This window comes from Zalophus californianus, chromosome 8 (genome assembly GCF_009762305.2).
Source record: "Zalophus californianus isolate mZalCal1 chromosome 8, mZalCal1.pri.v2, whole genome shotgun sequence".
Lineage (NCBI taxonomy): Eukaryota > Metazoa > Chordata > Mammalia > Carnivora > Otariidae > Zalophus > Zalophus californianus.
In genome coordinates this window covers 70,332,172-70,359,673 of record NC_045602.1, presented here as the reverse complement: position 1 = coordinate 70,359,673, position 27,502 = coordinate 70,332,172, and the positions used below count along the sequence as shown (strand labels likewise).

At 38.7% G+C, this 27,502-nt stretch overlaps 1 protein-coding gene across 1 annotated transcript in view; it reads right to left on the bottom strand.

Moving 5' to 3' along the window:
• The window catches only part of NRXN1 (neurexin 1), a 1,127,542-nt gene that overhangs the window by 540,778 nt on the left and 559,262 nt on the right, over positions 1 to 27,502 (bottom strand). Inside the window, 2 exon segments of the mRNA XM_027622286.2 lie at positions 2,677 to 2,796; positions 8,687 to 8,860. Of these exon segments, the coding sequence (XP_027478087.2) occupies positions 2,677 to 2,796; positions 8,687 to 8,860 (294 nt within the window).

Below are 27,502 nucleotides of genomic sequence, written 5' to 3'. Positions count from 1 at the left end.
TCTTTGTGCAACTCAGAAAAATAGGGAGATGCAGAAAAATAAAGCTTATTTTAATGAATTTAACAACTGAAGAAAATACGGCATCCTATTCTTATTGCCATATCAATGGCATGTCTTCAAGGTATTAAAAAAAAAAAAAAAAAAGAAAGAAAGAAAGAAAGAAAGAAAAAGACAACAGGCCCAGAATGGAGTCATTTATGCTAAGCCCCATGTCTCCAAACCAAGACTTAATTCAATTACAGTTTTGGCTCTCCCATAAACCAGTCAATCAGGAATCTCCCGATCAGCAATAGTTAAGTAACCTGCCTCACAGACCCCTGCCATTCCCTAAAGCAAAGTAACTTTTCAGTAACCAGCCTGCTTTTTTTTTTGTATAGTATAGCTTCCTTGTCCCTGCCCCCTTCTGCCTATAATTCTTTCATTTCGTACAGCTCCTTGGAACTTCTTTATATCAGCTAGATTGGATGCTACCCGATTTGAATCAGTTTTTGCTCAAATAAACTCTTAAAATTTTTAATATGCTTCAGTTTACCTTTTAACAAAGGTAACAGTCACTGTTGCACTTTCTACAAATTAAAGTTGATATGAAAATAAGATTTGCTTTTAAATATTGATTTATACCTACATATCCTTACCACCAAAACTCCATGCACAAACCAAGAAACCATTTCCCACTTCCAGAAAACCCATTAAGAGGTAATGATTTAATCAAAATGTATGTATTCTGAGAGCCCTCCAAAGTAATTTTAATGCTGATTTGTGCAAGAGGCGTATCAGGAGACACATTTATTGAATGACATTTACCTTATTTACAAGAAAATAACAAATAGCCTTATCATTATCATCACCACTACTATCACCCAAGAACAGCATTCAAATAATTTTCTGTAAAAATGATGTGAAGACAGCATGATACTTAAGGTAGGATCTTGATGTTCCGTTAGGAGATGTCTAGTAAATACGCACAGAAAATTATATTCTTCAAACTCAACTGGTATATGAGAATACACAATCTGACACAACCAAATGGCAACTATTTTATAAAACATGGAAACTTAGATTAAGCAAAGTTTGGCAGAGAAATTTCTTTAGCAAAATGGAAAATATTTTCATGCAATAAAAACTCTCTCAGCTACCACATGTAGTTATACATCTGTCAGGATCATATTCAGGATTAAAAATTTACCATAATAAAATCATAACAAATTATCAGTCTTCTGGTTGTCCTTGAAAATAAATTTATGTTATTTTCCATGGGGCAGGAAGTTACTATTCAGGATATATATGTACATATATTAAAAGCATATATAAGGTTTTTTTATTTTCTTTGCTTTAGGTACATGGAAGTACATAAAGTATTTACTGAGCCTTCATTTAAGATTATTTATAGAACTCCAACTGGGGTTATTGTTTGTGCAAATGTATGATGGTTTGAATACATGTTCATGCTTCAAGTTTGCTGTAATTCTATGGAAGATGTTGCTGGTAGGATGGACACAAAATATTTCACCATCTGTGGTAGTGTGATTTTTACTGGTCTCTTCCAATATTTTACTTTGTAATAATTGCTCGTTATACCTGTATTCAATGTTTTGGAAGAGAAATTCTGAAAATAGCTAGTGAGTTGTACCATATTCCTAAACTCAGTTCAATTAGAATATTTTAGTTTGATCTCATCTTCAACATTGCCATACACATACGTACTGGAGTAAATAGAGTCTCAAACAGACAAAGGTCAAAGTGAACAAACTCTAATCTTCCTTTTAATCCATACTCAAGCCCAGCCTTTGTCCCAAAGCCCAAAACTTCAATCACTGGATCCTCCATCCTAGAGCTTTTCCTTAAATGTTGTACCATTTATAATATAAATTATGCACTGTGTTTCACAAGCAGGAAGCTTTGTCAGAAAAATGTTCTTAATATAGTGGAATTTGTTGTTTTGTAGAAAATGCTTTTACCATGCTGATGCATTGCTGTAAAGCATGATCTATTTGAAAGTTAAGAAACAGGACTTTATCTTATATACCAGTTAATTCAGTCTTAAAATTCTCACTGCTACCATATAGATTAGGCACTAACAGATATTCCATGACATAATATGAATGCTGTGTTTCTGAGTCATGCTTATATTGTGAGACTAAAGGGAAAAAAAAATCCACAAGCGGCTAGAATATAAGAGAAAGTACTTGAAGGACAAAGTTTAAACATTGTTTTTTTAAAGCAAAAGGCAGATATGGGTTTAAAAAGATATAGAAAGAGAGGCATAATGAGACATGTCACCTTTCACGAAAATTACAGCCCTCAACATATAATCTTCTGGAATTAAATATTATTTAATAGAAAGCAATAAGAAATCTCTTTTGAAAACCAGGGGAGGATTGTCATATGTAGGAAATGAAAAAAGATATTTTCAACAAGGTGACCATTAGCAATTCAAAAAATTACAGTCAACAGTTGCAAACCAAAGGCTCACCATCATCACAGGATTTAGCTAATGGCATCCTTGATTAATCCTTTAGTATTTCAAAAATGCCCTTTCCGTAGAAATAACTGCTTCTTCTCACTATGACATTTTAACTTACAGATAATACAAAGACTCCCAGTTTTAGACTCTGGGCATCACACAGTAACTGGAAGCAATGATGACCATGAGTCCTTACTCAGAGAGGCACTTACGGTCATTGCAGAGTGGCCCACTGAAGGAAGTCATGCTACAGTCACAGCTGAAGCCATCCCATTGCTGTAAGCACACGCCTTGATTAGAACAGGAGTCCTCTTGACAGGTTGTGCTGGGTCCTGCAAAAATAACCCAAAAGAAACTTGGGTTCTTTAAAAAAAAAACTACAAGTGTTTTGTACATGAGCTAGGTCACATATAGTAGTTGCCAACATCTCAAATTACATGTCCAAACCAGTGTTGAAAGTTCTAGTTCACACACCTGAATTAGCAACAGAGAAGCTGTAATAGGAAGGTTTTCTGAAGTTTCAAATATAGGACAGAATACATTATAATAGTAAACAACAAATAGTAAAAGCAAGCACAGAGCTTCTAGTATGATCATGGTAGCAAGTAATCTCATTCCATCATCAGTAATTCTCTATCACCATTTGGATTTTAGAAAAATGCATGGATCTCCTTAACTTCTGACCAATGAACAGAGACACCATGAGAATGGAGATTAGAGCTTCATGAAATTGAGATACAGATTGGCAAAGTAACTGAAAAGAGTTATGCAAAAATACCCTAGAAGTTTCCAGAAGTTTCCCTGCACAAACTATGGATAAAGTTATGGTTGTTGGGTGTTTTAGATAGGTATGTTGGCAAGTATCAATTCACATGCTTTAACAATTCATGCAGTTAAACATAAAATGAAAAAGTCTGTATAAATGACATGCCCCATTTAACACACGAGTAAAAAGAATTCTAGTCTATTTCTAAAGAATAACTAGAACACTGAGAAAGAACTAAAAAAAAAAAAAAAAAGATGCTCAAAGCACTAGAGGCAATCACTATACAAACATATTCAAGACTGAAAGCCTTTATGCAAACTATGCTATAAAATGAGGTTTCTTGCACAATGTTCAAGAAGGGGAAAAATTAAATCTGAACCCAAACAACAGTTACTGCAAAAATGTAAAAAAAATGTTATTTTGGGGTTTCCACTGTGTATTGGGGGTTTCAGTCTTGTTTTTTACACACAGGGCTATCTACCTTGCAAGTCAGCTTTCATCAATGCAACTTTGTCAGCAAAATAAAAAAAAAAAGCAAAATATATTAAATGTTAGTAAGCAATACCAAAATGGGGCAAACAGAAGAACGTTCAGATTCAAAAAGCATGCTGTTGTAAAGGGGGAGAAAAAAATGCTATGTAGAGCAAACAAATTAATACTAACAGCCATAAATCTTAAGAGAAGCCAAAAATGAGAAAGCGGTAATTTACTAGAATTTTACTATATGTGTGTGTGTGTGTGTGTGTGTGTGTGTACATAATGATTAATTGAGCTGATGACTTGTAATGGAAGAAATCAAAAGAGCTTTTGTATTTTTTCCTCTCTTGGATACATATGAATGCATTACCAAAGTGATCACATTGCTTATTTGGAGCATGTGACACCATTTGTCATGTGCACATACAGTGTAGACCATGGTCATTAGCAGACCAATGATCCCTTTCCATTTCTCTTTCCCTCTACATCTTTTTATCTTGCTATTGCAATTAAGGCTTGAAACTGTGATGCCAGCCATTCACTGCCAACAGCTGGACTTGAGAGTGACACCAAACTATCAAAATGTACTATATATATCATTCAGGGCAGATGAGACAAGTAAGGGATGGAAGAAGCAGACTGCAATACCATTCCACTTAAAAAAAAAAAAATCCCTCTACAAACTTTCAGTGTGGAATGTTTATCTTTGTTCTTACCAGGCTGGGCCTATACCACTTAAGAGTTTCAGAGTTTTGTCAGCATCTTCCCCACCTTCAAAATTCCCTTCAACTCTTCTAAACTGCCCTGTGAATATTTATTACAATAGAACTTCACTAATAAGGACTATCTTAGGGAAGGTTTAAAAGGGAAAGCCCTCCATCTAAATAGTTTTAGAGTAGAACACTGAAGATATTTCCTAGTCAACACAACTTTATAGGTTTTACAGAAATATAAAAATGATACTGGCCCAATTAGATTCTATTAACACTGAGAGCCTGTGAGGTAACTGCTTTAGTGAATAAATGAGAACTACCTGTAATTAGCCTTTGTGTAAATTGACATTTTCGTAAAATGTCTTTTTAAACATGCTCGCTACAACAGTATTTCTATTACAATTTTCTCAGTAAAGGTATTCCTCATAGAAAGTTATTGAATTTAGCCTAACCTATGTGAGTTTTCACAAATTAAGAAACCATAACATTGTAAGAACTAATTATGTAATAACAGCAATAATAGGTATACTAATGGCAATGATAATAATGGTTGTTATTATTAATAATAATTTCCCAGGCCTTGAAGCCCTGAATGGAGGTCACCGTTTTTCTCACCTATCTCACCAAAGAACTAAGAACCACTAAGCTGCTTAGTTTTGGCGGTTCCTCCGATCTGTGAGAGGTAAGTGGTCTAATGATCTTTATCCCATGACATTAGAGACTGAAAATAATTATTGTTTGGAGAAAAACAAAACAAAACAACAAACAACTCTTAAAGCAATACTCCTTTGCACATTCTCTCCTGGGACAAGCAGAGGAGCAGGGAATGGTGCACGCCCCGTGTGGGTCGGGGGCTGGTTATCAATCCGAGGCTGCTCCCTTACTTGCCCAGAAGGTAAGAGCAGGAACAGGAACAGATGAAGAGCCAGATTATCGTTTTTACTTTTATTTCTATAAAAATTATCAGAGACACAATTGCAACATATACTAAATTCTAAAAATGGTAGAACTACAATCCTGAAGATGAACGTGCCCATATGCTAGAGCAGCAACTCAGAGTACCTGCCAAACCTTTATGTGAGCATAAAGACATGCTTTATTATTATTATTTTTTCATTATCACAACAGTCTTTTTATATTCATGTATTACAAGAGAATGTATGCCAATGCCTGACGAGACACATTTTTCAAAATACTCACCTTCTAAGAACAACATTTAAACATTGACAGGCATTTGCGCAAGACAAAGCCCTGAATTTATTTTCCCTTTAGTTATGTAATGTTCTTTTATTTTATCACTGAATAAAATTGGGAACAAACCACAAGGACATTTGTATTAAGTGGTTAAGTATATGGATATGTCTGAAAAAGAAAAGAAGTGAAGGTAAAACTAAAATCTCTGGAAACCAAAGAAGCAAGAGAGGAAAGTGTTTTGATGCCTGGACTTTCAAGTATGGTAAACTTGGGTTCAAAGCTTCCATCATCCATGTACGAGCTGTGTGACCTTAGGAAGGTCACCTTACATCTCTGAGGCTCAATTTACTCATCTAAAAAAAGTCAGCACTACCTAATTTACAGAGTTTTGAGGATTCAATGAAAAAGCATATGTAAACTTATTGTCACCAGTGCTAAATCAATGGTAGCTTTAATAATTAAGTATTTCTGTAACTTATTATAATAGTTCTGGGGCTGAATAGTAGGAGACTATGCAAAGAGTGTCTGAATTAATTTTTCCCCTTGAATTTATGTACGAAAGTTATCTTGACTCGGTATTGAGCTTAACTAAGCCTGATTACTGGTGGATTACCAGTCTCTATTTTCTCTTACTCAAGCAGGAAAATGCTACCCTATCAGTGATTTTCAAAATGTGGCCCTTGAAAAAATAGTAACAGCATCATTGTAAGAACATGTTAAAAACATAAATTTTAGGGTCCTGCTGAAGTAGCCACCCTGGGGGTAGTGTTCTGTAATTTGGGTTTTGACAATCCTCCAGGGGATTCTGATACTGGTTCAAGTTTGTAGAAACATTCATCTGAAGGGACTTGGACAAGGCAAGCTTCCTCCCCTCGCTAGTGTGTTATAAGCAGCTATTAGCCAATGCAAATTAGTTAAAAATGGAAGGCAGCGAGTGGTTATTAGGAAAGACCACAAACTTTTTACATGAAAGGGGCTTGGAGATTCATGGGTCTTGTTGGATAGGAATGAGGGAAAATCTTGAAAGATATCATTTGGTTTTTGTCACATTTATAGTATTTCTAGTAATATAAAAGGTGATTCCAATGTGATTTGGATTTAAAACTCCATGAGACAACTATCTTTAGAGAGAGAATTGATCAATCGTCTAGAATTTGATCATTAATCCTAAAAACATATGTACCTCATCAATTACACCTATGACAGGTATAACTGAGATTATTCTTAGGAATTGTAGAGGATAGAAATAATCATAAATTAAAAGTTGTTAATCTTGATGTTGGAATGGAAAAATCAGGGAAGTGTCAATGCAGAAAGGCAGGGACATGGTAACATTCTAAGAATAAAAAAAAGGGGGTTAAAAAGAGCTAAGAATTATTAAAGCTCAGATATTAAAACATCTTAGATAAGGTAAGGAAGGAACCAAGGTCATAACCTACTGAACGATTTCAAATGTTCAAATAGTAGTTTGTTACCCAAGAGGATGTATAATCATCTTAACCAAGATGCTTAATAAATTATGTTAGAAAATAAAACCAAGTATCATTTCTGCAAATATTCTTTTCTTAGTACAGCTTCCCCTCGTTAGTTTTCCCTTCTACCCACCCACACACATCACCTATGTGCCCGTGGTGGGGGGTCATGTGTGTGCGTTTGGTTTTCCATCTTGTGGGTGTTTAGCTGTGAACATGTCTGTCTGCTCCTAACATCTCCTTGTAGGTGAGAAGTCATTTACCAAGCAACTTGTAGAAAGGCCTATTTTTGGAAAAAAAAAAAAAAACTGTCAGGAGTTTGTAGTATTTTTTTCCCTTTTTTTAATGTACATATTCTCACTGGTTAGATCACCTCCAAAAATCCAAGTTATGAACCACATTCTTATATCCACGCAGTAGAAGGGATTATTCACTTAATGATCTTGTTTCCTTTGGTAAACGGAGAAAACAGTTTCTCTTTGTTTTACAAGTGTTATACCAAAATTGAAATAAAGAAAATAAATATAGCAATAACATTAAAAAAATTCAACAGAGGCTTCTATTAAATAGCATTATCTTCTGGCAGGATTAAAACACAGTTTGAATTTCACCCGACTTTTCAGAGGAATATATATCACCAAGAGAAAAAAATGTATTTTCAAATAAAAAAACCCTCCACATACTTAGGTAATTGCTAAATCTAATGGCATTATTTTGGCCAAGAAGAGATGATTCATAATCTCCTGGGGGATAGGAATGCACATGTCTTTCTTTGCCTCTCCCATATGAAATTTCCTTATGAATCTAAAATTTTCAAAATAGCCCAAACTGTTTTCAACATTAAAGGAGAAGCAGCAACACATTCAGAGCCCCCAACTTCAGGATAATGTGATTAAATTACATTTCTGGAGGGAGAATTGGCTCAAATAATCTGAGGTGTTGAAATGAAAATTATCTAAAATGAAAGTAGCAATCAAAAAGTACTCCTACAGATCTTAGTCTGATAGAGAGCACAAAAGAACAGAAAGATACTTGAGCACATTTCTCAAATAAGGAATATTAGTCTTGGGTAATAGAAGAAACCAATTTTTGCTAAAACAAACTGATGATATACAGAAGAAACTTGTGCTAGGTAGATAAAAACCAAATAGTGATGTGACAATGCGTAACTTTACTTTATTGTCCTGTTATATCTTGCTGAATGTAGATGTGAAACAAACAGTATCAAATTGATTGACACTTACTGGAGCAAATCTACTTTTTAAGTCCAGAGAGGGTTATCTATTTAATGTTATAAAGCAGGCATTGCAGAACTGATTAATACACTAATTAGGCAGACTATAGAATACAAAGGAGCAGAAAATAACAAAATCCATACACAGAGCCCCCATCTTACATAAGGCCTTATTGTAGGTTTGCAAACAGTCCAGAAAATTTAGGATTTATGGGATGAAAAGTGAAAAACACAAATAAGGATTTCTAAGCCCTATGTTGGGGCTTGAACAGTAGGCAGAAATAAATTTTGCTGACTGGAGAGATTTGTTCTTATTTATGGGTGGAATTAGAATTACTTAAAGTTTGATTAACAAAGATCTAGTACCTTCACATCCTCTCTCAATCTGTCCATTGCAGAAAAGAGCATCTGAGATGAGGTCTGGAAGTCGTCCATTTAAATCAACTGATGCCAAGCAGCCTTGAAAGCCCTCCTTGGCATGGACAAGTTTCGGCAAAGATTTGTATGTTTCTTTAGCCACTCCTCCTATATACAAGTCACCTGTGGGAAGATCAAAGTTTTGGTCACAAAAGTAACTTGTCATTCCTTTAAACATATAATAGGTCAGGAAAAAAAAAAACAGTTTGGTTTATATTTCATTAAATTAATTTTAAAAAGTCAACTTATAATTAGATATCTTCCTATAAGTGTAAAACACAGAAGTGTTTGGGTAATATATCAGCACTCAAAGACATTTCTAGAAGCTATTTCCACAGAGAATTGAATAAGCTCAATACAGGGTAGCCAAGTGAAAGGAATATGGGCCATGGAGTTGCATATCCTTGCACTGAAATCCAAGCCTGGTTATTTACCAACTCTACGGCTTTTAACTTTTTTTTTTTTTTTTCAGTTTCTTTGATCATTAGAAATCTCATTTCTAAAATACGAATGATAAAATCTGTTCTATAGGTTTTCATGAGAATTAAATGAGATAAAATAAATATAGGAAGTATCCACTACAGTAAAATAGGAAGTAGATACTCAGTCAACCTTCTGCTTAGAGAACTCTGGGTCTTTCAGTTCATCAGAAGCTCAACAAATTCTCTCTAGGTCCCACAATTATCTTTTATATTAGGCTTAAGACCATTATCCTTACTTGTACTTATCGTATTCCACTAACTGACTCCCATAATAGTCTGCACATATCTGAATAGTACATCCTTTTTCAGATTTTGTTTTATGCCACTGAATTCTTTATGCTGCTCTGGGATCTGTTAACAAGTTATTATTTATTTTTTCTGATTTTATTGCAGTTTCTAATGGAACACTTTGCTCTGCTTTGTCATTTCATGTCTCTAGGTGTGAGATTTCCCAACTTCATGGACCACTACTTAAAAGAAATATTGCAATCCATGTTTGATTTTGTTTCATTTCCTATCAAAGATTATTTGCCATATCTGTATGGCACTGAGTAGATGTAATTCACTGACTTTTGTAAACAATCAATGCAGAATATATAGAGGGTGACCCCCACATTCCATAATATATGTTCCTGTTTAAAAGCTCTGCTAACATACTCTATTGAGCTATCTACTTTTCTGACCTTTCATTGTCAGTTGAATTTTCTCTCTCATTTCAACCATCCTAACTTTCATACCACCTGATACCTTTTCCCCAATGTAACACAAAACTCCTACATTCCTAATGTTTCTCTGGGTCCCTCTGTGTTGTCTTCATGGGACTTGGGATAAAGGAGAACTGATACCCAAGTGAATGCTCATCCTGTTTGTTGAATCATGAGTAATAAAGTTCTTGGTCTCTGACCCAGAAAGCTTCTGTCTTCTGCCAGCATCCGTGAAACAGTGATAAGCTAACCTAGTAGATTTTAAGTAGGCTGAAATCAAACCACAGATACAACAGTCCTGAATTGTACTGAGTAAAGTGAGTTGCTTAAAGTCATTTAGCCCTAGAAACCGAGAACTTAGGTCCCTGACCTATTAACTAAAGCTCTAGATATTACACTAGGATGCCACTGATCCTGCATAATTTGTATGGAAGGGACTGAATGTGTTTACTTCCCCTCTTAAATAAAACATCTTTGACTACTAACTATATTCTTAATATTAAAGAATAGGATGGTTTACATCTGAGATGGGATACTATTTTTGAAATATCTTGTTTTTTTCACCCTATTTCCTTTTTCTCCATGGTCTTTTCCCCTCATTTAAATTTAAAGTCATTGTGTTTTCATTATCTCAGAGAAAGGATAAGAATCAAAAACCAAAGATACCAAATTACCTTTCTGCATTTAAGTCTTAAAAGCCAAGACTCTTAAAGAAATGAAAGAGAGAGAATATACGGGCAACTACATGAGAAGAATAAATCTTTCCTGCCCCTCATGAGGCAAACAGGAGAGAAAACTGGAAGAAAAGAAACGTGAGCATCGTCATCGATGAATACCAAAAAGCAGACACCGTGCTCTAATTTGAGGGCTGAGCCCCGGTGGAGGTCAAAACTTTAGGTAAGTTTAGAGAATGACATTGATTAGTGTGCACTTCCTCAAGAGAACCCAGAGGCAACAGTGAAATCCTTGGGAAAACATGAGTGCCTGGTAGATTTAGACATGCTAGGAACTTAGCCTCACAGAACTTCCCATTTTCCAGCTGTGGTATGGGAGCACCACAATTCCCAGAGTTTCACAGAAATAAACAGAAAAAGAATGACCTTAATGGGTCATGCACACGAGAATGATGATGCTGGCAATTTAGTGGGCACTTAAGTTATGAATATAGAATACTAGAGACCAGCTCCTGTGTAATCTCCCCAAAGATTGGTACAGTGAAGTCGCCCCCCCCCCAAATAATTTAGACACAATCTCAGGGAAATAAGGAAGCTAAAATTGCCTGAGATTACATTTTCACTAACTCAAAGAATCAGAACTCAAACTGGAAACCAAGATGAGTTATAGAAAAATAGAGAGTTACCTTTCTTGCACATCTGAGATTCTGGGCAGAGATTTACACTGTTACACATCACACATCAATGCAAGGAGAGGCTCCCTCCATTCATTTGTTGAACTGAATTTGTTAGAAAATTTCAGCTCTCCTCCAGGCCTAATGGATGTTGTGTTAGAGAACAGAGGGGAGTTAAGTGAAGAATTCTCGGCACTGCTTCGGGCTTTTTGGAGGTAGAACTCATACTGAAAGTTATGTATGGGACACTACATGTTTGCTAACCATCCTTCCTCTTTCCAGTTGTAACCTCCTGGAAGAGACAGACTGTGTCTCTCTTTGTTTCACATTCTCCCCCAGTGCCTCATACTGGGGGACAAGCACAATGGGCACTCAATACACATTGTCAGCCACCTGATGGACTGAGGTCACAGTAGAAAGGAATCAAGAAAGGAAGAATGCTAAGGCAACACGCGGTGAGAGCTAATTCTAAAAAGCTTCTTTCCTTCCTTTCCCTGCTTCCTGCAACGATCCTGTTTTTTCCCTCTTGGCAAACATATGCGCCCGAACAACTTTTCAGAGATTACTGAAAAGAAGTAGTAATCTTTCCCTTGTGTTATTAAAGAGCAGAAAATATTGATTCAAGTAGTGCAGGATACAAGCCTCAATCCTACACTAAGGTGGATGAGAGTGTGATTTATAAGTAGGGAATGCATTCTCATTTTCATTACTGAGGCTGCACTTAGCACCACCACTTAATACTGTCTTTATAAACTCTTCGTATAGTAGATGGTGGTCTAAAGTCCCCTGGTGGGTTGGCCTATGAAGAGAGCAAAGGAAACCCTTAAGTGGCCTGAGCCCCATGTAGCATTAGCCCTTCATCAAAGACGCAGCTTCTCTTTTTGATCCTGGAGGTGATGCAAGTTAAAATGACCCATTAGCACTAATGGGATCTTGCAGGCAAAATCCTGTACATGGAAAGGAGGATATACTATCTAATGACCTTATGTGTGAACAAAAGCCAGGATGGACATCTAATAAGAGACAGGTTCCTACAGACTTGAAGCCAGTCTGTTACCCCTTCTCCAAGCTGATGAAGGGCTGATTTTTATTCCTATCCTTTAAGTAGACCCTGCATGAATTGATGAGGCAATGATGGAATTGGGGCATTTTTAGCAGGAGATGCTGAGAACATGCATAAACCCAGATAACCTCAAGCCTTTGGAAAGTTTTTTTTTTTTTTTTTTAAGAAATCTCAGAATACCCTTATCTTTAGACTAGTGCAACACTCTCAAGACTGTTATCTGTAGAAGGATCTGAGGTGATAACACAGGTATCCACACTCCAGCGTTGCGTAGTAATGAGGAGGGAATCGTGCACAGGCTTTTCACTTATAAGTGGCTATAAACGTCGGCCCTGCCACTTACTGGTTGTCTTAGCGCAGGCACATTAAGTTATGTAACTTCTTTCAGAGTCAGATTCTTCATATGTGAAACGCCTACCTCGCAAGGCTGTGGGGATTACAGAGAAGGTATGCAAGTGCCGGGTAGAGAGCATGCACTCAGCACACGGGGTTACTGGTGTGACTGTGTTGATATGTCTGGTGAGGATTGTACATCTATAGTGTAGCTCATTCTAGGTTGAAAGTAGTGAGAGATACAGAAGAATGAGAAGTCTAGGCTGTCTCCTTGTTTCTAGTATAAGTGGAACGACAAGATGTCAAATTTACATCTTATTTGACTTTAGTTTACAGTCACGTGTATACTTGACGTATGACTTGCTCTATGCTGTAAGAAGCTCAAGAGGCTCCTTGGACGTTTTCTGTTACAAACCCAGCTGCACTGAACCTGGTAACAACAAAAGGACAATGATTTGATAAATATCTTCTAATCTGATGTAAACAGATTAGGAAACACAAGAATTCTATAAAGCCCAAGGGCCAGGTCAAAAGATTCCAGCTAAATGTGCCTTATAAAATCAGAAAAATAAAAGGCTTGTGTGAACTTTGATTATAACGTGGAGCATGATGGAAGAGTTTAGACCAGAAGAAAGTATAGGATATATTACTCTGTAATAGCATAAATGTAGTGCCAGCCCTGGAGAAGACAACAGATAAAATAAATACAGCATTCAAGAAAGTATAAAAGGCCAGACTTGGCTGGAAGGCAATGATAAATAATGTTGGATCAGTTAAGTCAAAGTCTATTGAATAACACAACAGAATTTATGACTATTGGTTTTAAAAAAAAAAAAAGACAATGAGAAATCCAAAAATATAAGTCTAGGAGACAACAGAATTTGAAGCAGTGATAATTTGGACAGAAGCGAGGGAACAGTATTTAACACTAAACATGTGGAATCTGAGTAGGAGGGATCAGATGATATGAACCAGGGTCTTTGGGAAGAGATGCTGGGACTGGAAGGTGTGGCTTGATAGCCATCAACCAAAAGCAGGTAAATGAAGTGGTGTAAGACTTTTTCTCTTTTGTTAAAACAGGGAGCATACGGCAATTAGAGCAAGGACTCCAAGCTCTGCCTACTAGCAGCAGAATGCAAGTATCAAGGTATAATTAGTTCTTTGACTCAGCTTTCCTGTTTATTCATATGAATTTTTTTGGGGGTGCTTCTTAAACATCTCACTTTCCTAATTAAAAAGAGCATACATTAAAAAGAACAAGTGCTTTGTAGATTTGGATGGCTAAAACTCTAGGGAAACTTAAGAAGGCTCTCTCAATCTCTTATAAGTGGCATTTGGGGAAAAAAAAAGCTGAATACGCGCTGCCTTTCTTTCTTGCTGGTTGGACTGGAGAAAGTACAATTCTGGAGGCTCTGCTTTGGCAGGATTGGACCTTGGACAGCAAATTGGGACACAAGCCTAACTCTCCTTTCAATTCTTGTTGTGACTGGCTGGTAGAAAAAGTGCAATCAGACCAGGCTAATTTTTTTTCTTTTTTTTTTTTTAAATAAAGATTTAATTTATTTATTTGACAGTGAGAGAGAGAGAGAGAACACACAAGCAAGGAGAGTGGGAGGCAGAAGGAGAAGCAGGCTCCCTGCTGAGCATGGAGCCCGATGTGAGACTCAATCCCAGGACTCTGGGACCATGACCTGAGCCAAAGGCAGATGCTTAACGGATGAGCCACACAGGTGCCCCAGAGCAGGCTAATTTCTGAGAGTTATTCTGCAGGAAAAGTGACTTCCCTTCCCCCAGGGAACAGATGAACTCTGCCCCCAAATTTGAATCATCATCTTTAATTTTAATCTTTTGTTGCACATCTACAAATGAACATCCGCAGGTCACATACTGACCATATACCTTAATACAGGCTTTTCTTTGGGAGACAAATTAAATGTAGATCTGTTTTTATAATAGGCATGCCCTGTTAGAAGAAAACTCATCTTTAATCCCCAGGGAACAAACTCTCATTTATTTATGTTTTTTTTTTTTTTTTCCTGGGGAGAAAGCTGAAGTCACTATTTCCTCTGACTACTTAAACAAATTATTTTAAATTACTGAAGGCAAAAGCATGGGGAGTCATTAATATTTCTGTAACACATTTAGGCTTAAGAGTAGACAAATGGAAACTTAAAACAAACCACACATGGGATTGAACAACAAGCACCATCCAAGACCACATGTAAGATCAGAGGAAACCAAACGTTCAATACTAAAGTCAAAGTTGGCAATTCAAGTAGATGTTTTGCTGCAAGATACAAGATCTGTGTCTTTTATAGGTCTCTTAAAAAAAAAAAGTTAGTTTTAGAAACTCTTTGCTGAGGAACACTCAGTGGTCACCAGTTTGATTATTCGTTATTCCTTAACTTTTCTATACCTTAGTCTTCCTTGACATATAAGGTCTAGTCCTAAAATGACCTGGCTTTACTTCTGTAGTAGACATCTGTAAACCTGTACCTTTAGGCTTACCCTGGATTTCTAAGCTCAGCCTAAAATCAAGCCATCATCTCTCCCCTGCACTGGGAAACTACTTCTAGACCTCCCTGCTACCCAAACTGAAATTTCAAAAATCATTTTTAAACTGCATTCTGTATCTCAGAGCTTTCATTTAAATTATTGCCAAGAACTGATGACTCAGCTTTGCCAATACTTCAGACATTTGTCCCTCTGTTTTACATTTTTTTTCCAGTTCTTGTCTACCTTTCCCCTTGTCCCAGACACCATCTAGCCTCCTCATCAACACCACATCAGTCTCCCCCTGTGTTCTGATAGCTTCCATACTTACCTCCAGCTTCTAAATAAAACCAGAGGCTTAGCAGTATTCGAGTGTTCATAACATTTTGAACCTCTTTTCTGACAACCACCTTATTTTTTCCCCAGTTCTTTGTGTGACTAACTTATCTTCCTGTTATTTTATAAATTCCTTGAAAAATGATCATGAGCTAAGCATCTTCATGTTCTCATTTTCACTTAGTAATCACTGAATAACTGGATGAATGGATGGACTGGCGGGTTTGCACTCACTAAATAATCACTTGAACAATAAAGACATAGTGAAGGTTTAATGAATATAGCAATCATGTTTGTCGCTCATTCCCTCCACCTGAGAAATAATGAAGTTAATTTTGGGGAATTTTTCTTCTACTGACTCCTTTCTTGAACGCAGAAGTGAAGTCATCCAACTCATTAAGAAAATTCAATGCAGTGGCATTTTTTTCTCCATTCTAATAGAGTAATCCATGATCAATTTTTTTAAAAAGAGAGAAAGAGCAAGAGAAAATATGCATGAGCGGGGGGAGGGGCAGAGGGAGAGAGAGAATCTCAAGCAGGCTCCCCGCTGAGCAGAGAGAGCCAGAGGCGGGCTCAGTCCCATGACCCATGAGATCATAATTCCAGCAGAAACCAAGAGTCAGACACTCAACTGACTGAGCCACCCAGGTGCCCCAATCCATGATCATTTTAAGTAACATATATTGAATTTATTTGCAGAGAGAGGCAGACAAAGATAGAAGTACAGAAACAGTTTAGGCTATCAATGTGTGTTGATGAGAACCCCTTGAGGAGTGTTTTGCAGTTAAAATAAGTGCAAAAATCTTTGTGGGAAATGAAACTCCAGCCCACCCTGGTCCTCTGCCTCATTCTGTCTCTGGCTATTCTGTTGTTCTCTGTGTTGCTCCATAAAAACATGATCTAATTTATGTGGCCTCCATAGGTACACTTCACACTGTGGACCATTTACACTATTTCTCCCAACTCTTCTATTCTGTCCCCCCTGTTGGCATCACAGGAAGGCATGCATTTACTGTTTGTGGCCATAGAACAGTGCCAAGCTGACTTTGTGGACTCCTGATGCTCTACCCTAGGAAATCTCTTCATCCTGATCTGCACTAACTATGAGTTTTTAGGTGTCTCACTCCACACAGCCCTTGGGCCACCACCCAAGGACTTCTAGGAGTAGAGTCTTTCTGGTCTGCTGCTACTATCTCTTAGCTCCTTGCCAACCACAGGTATTCCTGATCCTACAGCAGGCTCCCACATCCAACAGGAGAGTGCTTTTGCTAAAAAGACTCTCCATTTCACAAAAGTCATGGAGACAACTGAATTTAAATGTACAGAGCCCTGTCTGGGTAAGAGAGAGAGCCTCCCCACAGCTTTGAGTCCCAACCATTGCCATGGTCAAAACCAGAAAAGACAGCATTGACTTTAGAGGACAGCAATGACTGATGTTGGTGCAGTATACTAAACTTCAGTGAGCACTTGGACAGGTATCATTTCATTTGATTTTTGCCTCTTGGGTGACAAAGGGAATAACGGTTATCTTGGAGAACATGTCACAGATGAAGACACTATGGTTCAAGGCTACAATGCTAGAAAATGGCAGGGCTTGCTTCCAAACACAGGTCCCCTGAGACTATGATGATTTTTCACCGACTCTGCACTGGTTTATACACTGTATTTAACTAAAGGGGGCAAGTGCCCAATTTGAACAGCTCCACTATTCTCAAACACAGGGATGTTTTAGAGTATCTTGGCCAGTGGAGGAAAGTAACAGCAATAAATGTTAGCAGGAGCCCATGCACACTAACACAGATGCCCAGGACAATGGGAGACTCAACTGCACGCTAACAGAGTAATCTGATGGAGACAAAATCAATTTGCTTCCACATGAATATTAGGTATCAAAATTCTGATGAGTGGGTAGAATTCTTAGGATTCCCCAATTTGATTTTTAGATATGGCAGCTATTTTTGAATTGCCTCCTACAAAGAGTTAAGTAGGACATCTGCATTCATTGATGGCCCAACTTAATACTTGTGTATGAACAGGTTGGGGGGGGGTGGGCTCTGATCAAGTCTACATTCAGACTTTAATGTTTCCCTTGTAGTGAGCCTTAAGAGTTAATATTGTCATTATGCTTATAAATAGGACACATAATGCTTTCAACATTCTGAAATTTTTGGTTCTGATATTTTCAAAACAAACTTGCCCCAAAAAAGAATTTTTGTTTTAAAAGGGAGGATTCTAAAACTTACAACTCGAAGACAGATTCTGTTTGTGTTTGGCCAACAGACTGTGAGGGAAAGCTGGTGGGCATGCTAAATGGGAAATAATAAAATGAAATTGCTACGGAGGTGTGTGTAGCAATCCATCTTCTTTTAAACCCACTCTATGCCAGTGACACCATGGCATATGGGGTACAAGTTCAGGCATATAAATTCATGCCAAGCTAACTTTGTCTCATGGCTTCGTAAATTTGCGTTTAGGTGAAAAAACGGTTCAGATAGTATCATTATTTTTCCTGTTCCTCATCCGATTGACAGCCAGTGTAGATACCTTAGACATCCTTTTAGCATCAGACAGTCCTGTCACCATTTCCTGTTTCATTTTTCATTCAGTGTGTGATGTTCTCTGGGACCACACACAGCTTGCAGAGGTTCTCCATCTCAAAAATAATGTCATACCTTAAACATGCACAGAACCTCCATTTGGGTGCTCTGCCGCCCCCTATTCCATTTGATCCTCATACCAGTTCTTCACGACAGGTAGGAAGTTGTTATTAACCCCACGTGCAGGTAAGCAAAAGACCCTACTGAAAAGGTAAGCTAATTGCCCAAGGCAATGCAACCAGTACCAGAAGAATGGCGCAAAAACTTCTAACTCCCAGGCTACCTCTTCTCCTGCTAACTACACGGCCTCCTATTTTTGCTAAAAACCATCTCAGTGACAGGAATAGTACAGGTGGAGGAGTTTAGAAATAACTGTTCCTGGAATTAACAGAGATTTATAACTAAGGGACCACTAAGAGGACCTATGCAAATCTTCTTTTTCCTAAGATTGTGAGTGGTTCTGTAAAGCAATTTGGCTTTCTTTCTTTTTCAAAATAACTTTCCTCACTCAAAGAATTTTCTTTTCCTATTTCAAAATAAAGGAACATTTATTTTGGGTGGGGAAGATCTAGTGCTATGCAGGGTGAGTTTAGAACAGCTCTTCCCTATAATAATGGCCTGTTTAATGCAGGTCAAAAAAGTGGCATTTGTTCTCAAGTAGGATATACAGAATAATAATAATAATAAAAAAAAAACACTAGTGGTTTTTTTGGATAGCATGGAAAGACAAAAATGATATAAAGTACACCAAAAAAACTTTATGGACATTGCCAAAAATCTTCTAAAATACAGGAGATTTAGAATCTTTTTTTTTAAAAGATTTTTTATTTATTTATTTGACAGAGACACAGCGAGAGGGAACACAAGCAGGGGGGAGTGGGAGAGGGAGAAGCAGGCTTCCTGCGGACCCTGACTTCCTCAGGACCCTGGGATCATGACCTGAGCCAGAGGCAGATGCTTAACGACTGAGCCACCCAGATTCCCCTACAGGCGCTTTACAGAGCCAAATAAAACCCTTATTTTTTTCCTTAAGTATCTGACATTTTCTTTCTTTCTTTTTTTTTTTTTCTTTTTTTTTCTGTGCCTGAAAGATGGAATATTCTCAATCAGGCTATCAAATCCCTCTGGCATACTGTAATTCCCTACTTCTTGTCTCCAAATACTTTGTTTTTCCAATATTTAAATTACTCTTAAGGAGAAAAGCAAATACTTAACAACAATGACAAAATGGGTAACAGGGAGGTGTGGGCAACCTTCCCTAAAGGCTAGGACAATGGAGGGCTTAACAACAGAATGGACTGCAAACAGCCTACAGATACAAGCTAAAGATTGATTGATAGGCCAATGATCAATCATCCAACCAAGTACTTAATTTTCTTGGGCCTGTTTTAAGTACCTATAAATACAAGTGTTCTATAGAATACATATTAAGAACATCAACAATTAAAATTGTTGGTTATAGTGCTTGAGAAAGACTTCAGGGGCTAAGGAGATAGAACCAATATATAGGTTCTACCCAAGCATTTGGGTGGATGAACATGTAGAAAATGAAAGTAGAAATATCCAGTTCTCTTGTAAATACCACAAGTGAAATTTTGAGCACTATACAATGTAGTCATGTACAAGTTTGAAGTTCTAAATGGAAGAGGAAATTTTTTCTTTATTACATAACATTTCACCCTAAGATCAAAAAAAGCAGTATCTTTCACTCTAGACATTCAGAAGAAATTCCTTTTTTTATGTGTTGGCAAATACACAGAGTAGTATTTAAATACTCCCACAAACCTGGGTTCAAATTCTATTTCTAGGCAACTCACTCAGCCTTTCTGAGTCTCCGTTTTCTCATCTGTAACATGGACACACTAACATCTCACTCACCTAATTGTTGTAAAGATTAAGAAGCCACACCTATGAAAAAGAATATCAAAATTTAAGTCCTGGCTAAAGGGCCAACACAATAGATACAAAATAATCTGAGTCTGAGACAGACAGCCCAGTGTAAAATGTACACACTTCCTGACTGCAAAAAAAATTTTTTTTAAAGTTCTATAATGTAAAATGATTATAGAATTGTCTTAACAGTAAGCCCAAACATTTCCTCGAAACCAGTATATGGTACAAATACATTCTGAAGTGATGGCTTGAGGGAAAAAATAATATTGTAGATTATATTTGAACATCATGCTTATTTAATTTAACGATTTCACATTTAAGCCCTTAACACAGTGTCTGACACATAGGTACTCAATAAATGACATTATTTATTAAGTTACTAATTATGACGTTGATGGCACTAATGCAGGCGGTTTATACATCTCTGAACAGAGAACAAAGACAAATGCCAGGCCAGGAGACAGTTTCTTTCACAAAAACACTAAGTTTTGCATATCACCTCTTTGCTGTGCAGGATTCAAACTTGTGTCCCAGCAAAAGTACTAACAATTCTCAGACCATCAAGCTTCTCAAAAATAGATGGAACCGTGCTTGTCTGATTTATAAATGCCAAAGGTCTGCTGTGTTGTAGAGAGAGTACAATACCACAGGACCTTAAACGGCTTGGGGAAGTCTTTTTCCAGTCCCAGAGCTCCAAGGGGAACCGATGGTGGGCAATGCAAGTAGAGGGTGTAATGAAGTGAGAGTGGGTAGGGGCAGAAGAGGTGGCGGAGCCTCGTGCAGCCTGCCTAAGGATGTTTATAACCAAGCTCTAAGGAACCTGGATAAGTGGCTTGAGTATTGCCAATGCCTGTCATATCCAGGTGTGCTTTATAAGATCCCCCCTCCTTATAAACCCTTGAGCTTCAAAGAGCACTTTGGCTGATCTTGGGCACTGTTGTGAGAAATGAGATCTCATGTGCCAAGTATTTATAAGAGTACATGGGATAGGGGCGCCTGGGTGGCTCAGTCGTTAAGCGTCTGCCTTCGGCTCGGGTCATGGTCCTGGGGTCCTGGGTTCGAGCCCCACATCGGGCTCCCTGCTCGGCGGGAAGCCTGCTTCTCCCTCTCCCGCTCCCCCTGCTTGTGTTCCCTCTCTCGCTGTGTCTCTCTGTCAAATAAATAAAATCTTAAAAAAAAAAAAAAGAGTACATGGGATCCGATAAGCCCTCAGAAACGGTTAAAATAACTACTATAACTATTTAACATTCAATATCATTATCATTACTGCTTAGGTGAGAAGTTTAACCTCCCTAAACCTTACCTTAGTTTTATCATCTGTAACATGGAGCTTAGTACAGCAACCTCACCACTTTGTCATGAAAACTGAAGAGATAATCTATGTAAATCTCTTAGCTGATGCTTTGCAAAGGGTACACATGATTGAGAGAACAGTGATGCACTTTGCCTAAGGACACACATAAAATAAATAGTAGGGATGCTATTTCACCTAAGTCTGTCTGACCCGAGAGCCTGTGTCTTTAATTACAATGCTATATTGCTTCTTGCTTATTTTCAAGAAAAAAAAACACAATAATTAATTGCAAAGGTCAAGAAAGGGCCCCTTTTTCTTTCTTTTTTTTATGTTATGTTAATCCCCATACATTACATCATTAGTTTTTGATGTAGCGTTCCATGATTCATTGTTTGTGTGTAACACCCAGTTCTCCAAGCAGTACGTGAAGAAAGGGCCCCTTTTAAGGGCAGAAACAGAAAGCCACATTAATGTGGCATTAACAAGAAAGCTTGATTGACCTAATGTAGTTCCAAAGTAGTACTGGAGGTGCCCTCCAGTGTGTCAAAAATACTGGGCCAACAGCAGTTCGGTGCCATGAAAAATGTGCTTTGCTAAGAGTCAGGAGGGCAGGAGTGGCTCTGAAGTATCTCTATAATGGTAGGGGTATCTTTGTGCTAAAGCCCAACTCACTTTCCAGTCTATTCTGATTTTGAACCACGGCTCGACAGGAATTGTTCAGGATTAAAAGGAGAAACTAAAAACTACTGTGACCCAGAGGTCACAGTAAAAGAGGTTTGGACCCGCATTATTACTAAACCTTAACTAACTGGAACCACCGCTGAAAGTAACAGTGATATTTACTTTTGAGATCTGTAAGGAACAAATGTAATATTAACCACAAGTCAGCCATGGCCGCTCTGTCGTTTATAGATTTAGAAGAGCCTGGTTTAAATCTTTCCAATTCCAGAGGAAAAAAATCTAGGATTCTCTCTCTGTTGTGTTTCCCAAAAATCCAATGAGCCTCTGACTTCTGCTTCTGGATTTGGTATCTCATGTGCTGTCTCTGACCCCAGATCAACAGTCTCCCTCCATACACGGGATAGTTTTGTCCATGCAAGCATTTATGAATGTAGTCATATGAACATTTTGGTGCCATGAAAAGCCCAGTTTTCTACCATCTTGACGGCTGTAGCCCCTACCCAACCCCTGCTCCAGAACAAGGCAGACACACCACCACCTTAATTTTTGCATAGGAGCTTACAGGTCACCTTTCAGAGCCCTCAGTGGCTCCACTTATACTCTTAAGTAGTCTGTCCAAATATTTCTTCAAACAAATCCAGAGAATTCATATTTGTACAGTATGACCCTGCCTCCTACCATCACTCATCCAGGTCACAGGGAGGACGTATGTTGCAATCAATTTTACTAAGAATTTGGCACTAGGACTCCTAAACTCAAGTGAGTCCTCTTGGGCATCTGAATTGCTCAGGGGTGAAAAGCCAGGTCCGGAGAATCCCTTTTCCAATGCCTGTGATTGCAGGGAAAGCCAGTATGCAGAGAGGGAGAACAATGAGGGCTTTTGGGGGAGCCAAGAGAAAGCAAGTCACAGCTCCAATGGAGACCAAGAGAGTGAAGATGCTGGTTTGTTGCTGACAGGTTTCCTAAATATAGCTCTCATGAGGTCCAGGACTTAAAACTTCCTCTCTCTTGCCCTTGGGTTCCTTGAAAGATATACTTTGAGTCACTTCTCTTTTTTTCACTGAAGTTAGTCTGAATGGGTTTATGCTTTTTGCACCCCCTCCCCCGCCAAAGACCTTTGTCTAAGTCCCTCTTTAGAAAAAAAAGAAGAAAAAAAAGGAGTTGGCCATAAAAACCCTTATGACTCAAGTACTTTGGTGAGAGAGATGTTGGCCAAACTTGCTTTCTCAGATGGTTCTGATTCAGGGAGCTCTTGACCGAGAAGCTCAACTTCTAAGAAAACATCTCAGCTTCATGCTGGGAATTCCCTGAAGAGAGATGGACACTGAAGGCCTAGCTACAATGAGGTGAGGTCTTGTGAGCAGTACCTGACCATTAAGAACCCACCTCAGCACCTGTAGGTACTTTCTCCTCCACAGCATAAACGTCACCAGCTCTAAGAGCTCATGTTGTCTAATCACTGTCCTATTGGGACATGGTAAATGGGAACCTTGTCCAAAAGGCATTTGAGCACTATTTTCAGATTTCCAGGACTGCACATGTTGCTGCGGGAGGACCGGGGAAGGCTCTTTCTCCTGGAACATGACCTCCTCTCTGCTATTCCTAGCACACAAGCCAAGGACTGAGATGTCAGAGCTCAGCCAATGTCAAGGGTGAGCAGAAACCAGCATCGGGGCTTTGAGCACCTGTATCACCTGCCCTAAAGCAACTGCAAATTGGAAGGGTTGACGTCTTTAAAGTTGCACCAGAAATAAAAAGCCAACACACCACCAGTCTCCATCTTGAGCTTAGGCCGACCACATGAAGAGTCTTCTCCAGTAAGCCCACAGAAGTTCTCAGATTTCTTTTCAGCATGTTGCTCCAGGCTTTCGCTTGCAGCCAACTGAGTTGCTATGAGCAATAAAACTTGTCATACCTGGCCTATTGTAAAAAATGTTCAACTGGGAATTAGAAGACCAGATCTAGAAACACTAGTTATCTGTATGGTGGTGCTGGCCCATCTCCCCGAGCACATTGGTCTCTTCTGTAAAAGAAATGACTCAGACCAGTTTGTCCCTAAGATCACTTTGAGCTCTAAGCTCCTATGATCCTAATGGTGGGAAGGTAAACTTCAAATAATAGGTTTAGAGTGTGTAGAAAAGTTTAAACATAGAAAACCTATGCCCAGTGCTGAAGAGACTCCAAAGCATGTACAATGAGTGGAGGGATACAAAAGAAAGCAGAATTGTTGACCAGGAATAAAGAACTTAAAGTCTGTTCACTCGAGTAAGTTGGTCCAAGGGTTATAGGGAAGCAGAAGGAGGAACTTACATGCCCAAAGTCGGACAGCAGGTCCAAGACAGCCGGGCATGGGGAGGAGATGTCTCACTGGGAGTGGGGGTGACAGTGAGTTTTGAACACACTGACAAAGGCCTTGCAGTAAAGAGACCAGATTAACGGATTTCTGCAAAGCCTGGGAATCCAGGGGAGACACCAGGAGAGAAATAGTTTCATATCTCTAATTGTCTATCAATTCTTGTGTGGGAAACATAAACAGATGTCCAGTCTTACTTTTACATACTCAGAGCCTGATTGTCTCTGTTCTGTACTGTGCCAATTGCCTGCAAAGTAGTCTCTTCCCCCAGCTTGCCCCCATCCTCTGCAGTGAAGCCAAAGGAATGACTGTAGATTGCACCATGAACTCTACCCTCTTGCTTGAAACCCCTGCCTTCCTTCTTCCTCACCTCTGGCCTGACACTCAGGGCCCTTCTGAATAATCAAGTCACCCTGCTCCCTTCTAAGAAGCTCACAGAGTCTTCCGGCCCATGGTCTCCTTCCCAGGGATCATGTTTCAAGTTCAGGTTTTATGCCAACGCAAATCTAGTTCTGTGTGTACAGCTACTCGGCCTGAGGAAGGGAGCCTACCCCCCAAAAAGCAGGGCAAGAGCCCATGAACTTATGTTCTAGCAGGGTCCATTCACTGTAGGAGATCATGTCTTTGGGGGAATTTGAAAGTGAGATGAATAGAGAGAGAGAGGAGGAGACAAAGTGGTAATGCACAGGCACCAAAGCAATAGTTTGAAGCCATGAGGCAGAAGCCAAGAGTAGGAGAAGCCAGGGGGCAGAGAGGAACCATCTCTAAGTGGGAGTAGACACAGCTGAGCGGGGATTGGCGGTGGAGCTTGGAATTAGGGAGCAGTGCGTATCTGTGTCCAAGGGAACACCTAGGAGGGTTGCTCTTGAGATCCCAGTATGACAATGTCTTGTCTCTCTTCCTAATGGATCCCTAAAACAATCTCCCATTAACTAAAGTAATGTGAATAAATCTCGGCTCCTCACAAACAAAATCTCATAAAGATAGCTTAACCAACAGGACAACAGATGCTTGCCTCCAGTTTCAATGCTATCTCCTGCTTTAAAAGGCTACACTCAAAGTTAGACTCTTCTCCAAAGGTTTCTTTTTCAGTAAATTATCTGGGAAAGGCATATGGGCTGAAAATACACAGCTCGGGCATATTGAAAAATGATCGGGACATAGGAATAAAATCTGAATCATGAAAGAACGGCAGCAATGATTTGTCAAATGGCAACATTAAAGGGTGGGGGGGCATAGGTGTTATACTCAGGACTGCAAGAGGGTAGGTAGCTGAGCGAGAGAGACAGGTGTACGATCAAGATTAAAGAAAACATGAATACTATTCGTCTTCAGTTTTGCTGAGAGAATGAATATATTTGAAAAGACAGTTCTGGCCGGCTGTCTCTGATCATGGAAACTTTTAGTGGCTTGGTAGCAGGATAAACAATAGCAGGTGGCCATTTTCAAAGTGATTTGAGGAGGAATATTAAGAAGGTTAAAAAGCAGATAATGGTCAAAAGGAGAGAGACAAGATAGGAAGACTGAGGAAGAGCTTCCTCAAAGCCCTCGGGGCAAGGAATGGGGGGTGGGAGAGTGGGAGAACCAAGGGCAACCCCTGGCCTGGGCTGACCTAGTTGTGGCCTAGACGGGGATTATTCACTTGCAAGTAGTTTGCTAAGTGGCCACCTGAGGGCACTGTATTCTCTGCACTCAGAAATCTATTTTTTTTTCCCCCATCATGTACATTACCCTCAATTTGCTAAAGGATAAACTTAAGCAATACCCTAAAGAAGGGTACCCATGGAAAATGGGGGCCCATGACAGTCCTTTCTGCCTATCTTTGTTCTTTTACTAGACTGACCTTAATTGAAATCCCTGGGTAACTGTAAAGATGAAATAAAATAACCTCATTTAAATCTATTTAGTGTTTAGTAGAATGTCTATAAATATTAGCTCCTTCTCATACACATACGTATACAAACATACAAATGTGCTAAATACAGGAACAAGAGAAGGAACATAAGGAGGAATTACACGAGCCCTTTATCTCTCTAAAGGGGGCAGGACTCAGAAGTCCCACAATGAATGTGCAGCTGTGCTAGGAAATCATTGCAGGGAGCAAATTTATGCTGCTCTTTTCATTACATGTTGCAGCTTGTACATAATAGCCAGAGGGAATAGAACACAAACAGCTGGGAAATAAAGATGAAAGCAAAACTGTATCAGCAGGGAGAGACACAGAACCCCCTGAGAACTCGGCAGTATCATGAAAGGTAATTTGAACAAGGTCACCTGCATGGAATTCCTCTTCTCTGAGAAAGATCGTTAGACTCCTGCCCGTTTCTGACCATCTCCAGCGGAGTCAAGGTGGGGAATGGGATAAATGGTCCCTAGCTTGCAAATTTCTACACTAAATTCCTGTCTATATAATTACTTAGAGATGCAGATAAAAGCATGCCTTATTATAAAGGCCCAAAACATTACTCGATGGCTGAAAACAAAGAAATTCTGCTTTAGCACAAGGAGAGCCTGTTGAGGTCCCCCCCCCCCGCCCCAACCTCAGTCTTGTAAGGCAGGTTTTGTGGCCTGATGCTGCCCTCTAGTGTCTTTTTACGGTATGGTAACATGAATAATAATAATAAAAAAAAAAAATCCTGAAGCAACCAATGTCTCTTGACCGAGGCCTGATAAAACAAAAAACAAAACAAAAATAAAATTCTAAAATAAAAGTAAAACCAGGATTTGTACTAAATTCAAAAGACTTAAATTTTGCTTCAACATGGACACTGCATCCTTTCAGGGTTCTGAAACACAAATGGCATCTAGATTAGTGAGTACTTTTCAAAAATACAGACACCTGCCATTTCCAGCACATTACTGTCAAATGATTACTGCTTCAGTCTGTCTGAAGCAGGATCCAGAAACTTGCATTTCATCAACCCCACCACATGACTCTGAAGTGGTAAAGTTGGCTGACCTCACTTTGAGAAGAACTTTGTGGCAGAGACTTTGAGTAGAGTGTAAAGTAAATAGGATAATTTTTCTTTAATTCTTTAAGGGCAAAATATACATGAAATAAAACCATCAACCAAAACAGGTCACCTTTCATTTTTCCCACATTTAGAGTGTCTGAATTCTACATGACTAGCACGCTAAGAAAACAATGCTGGTCAATTCAAAGTGAAGAGTTCCTGTAGGTGCTCTCC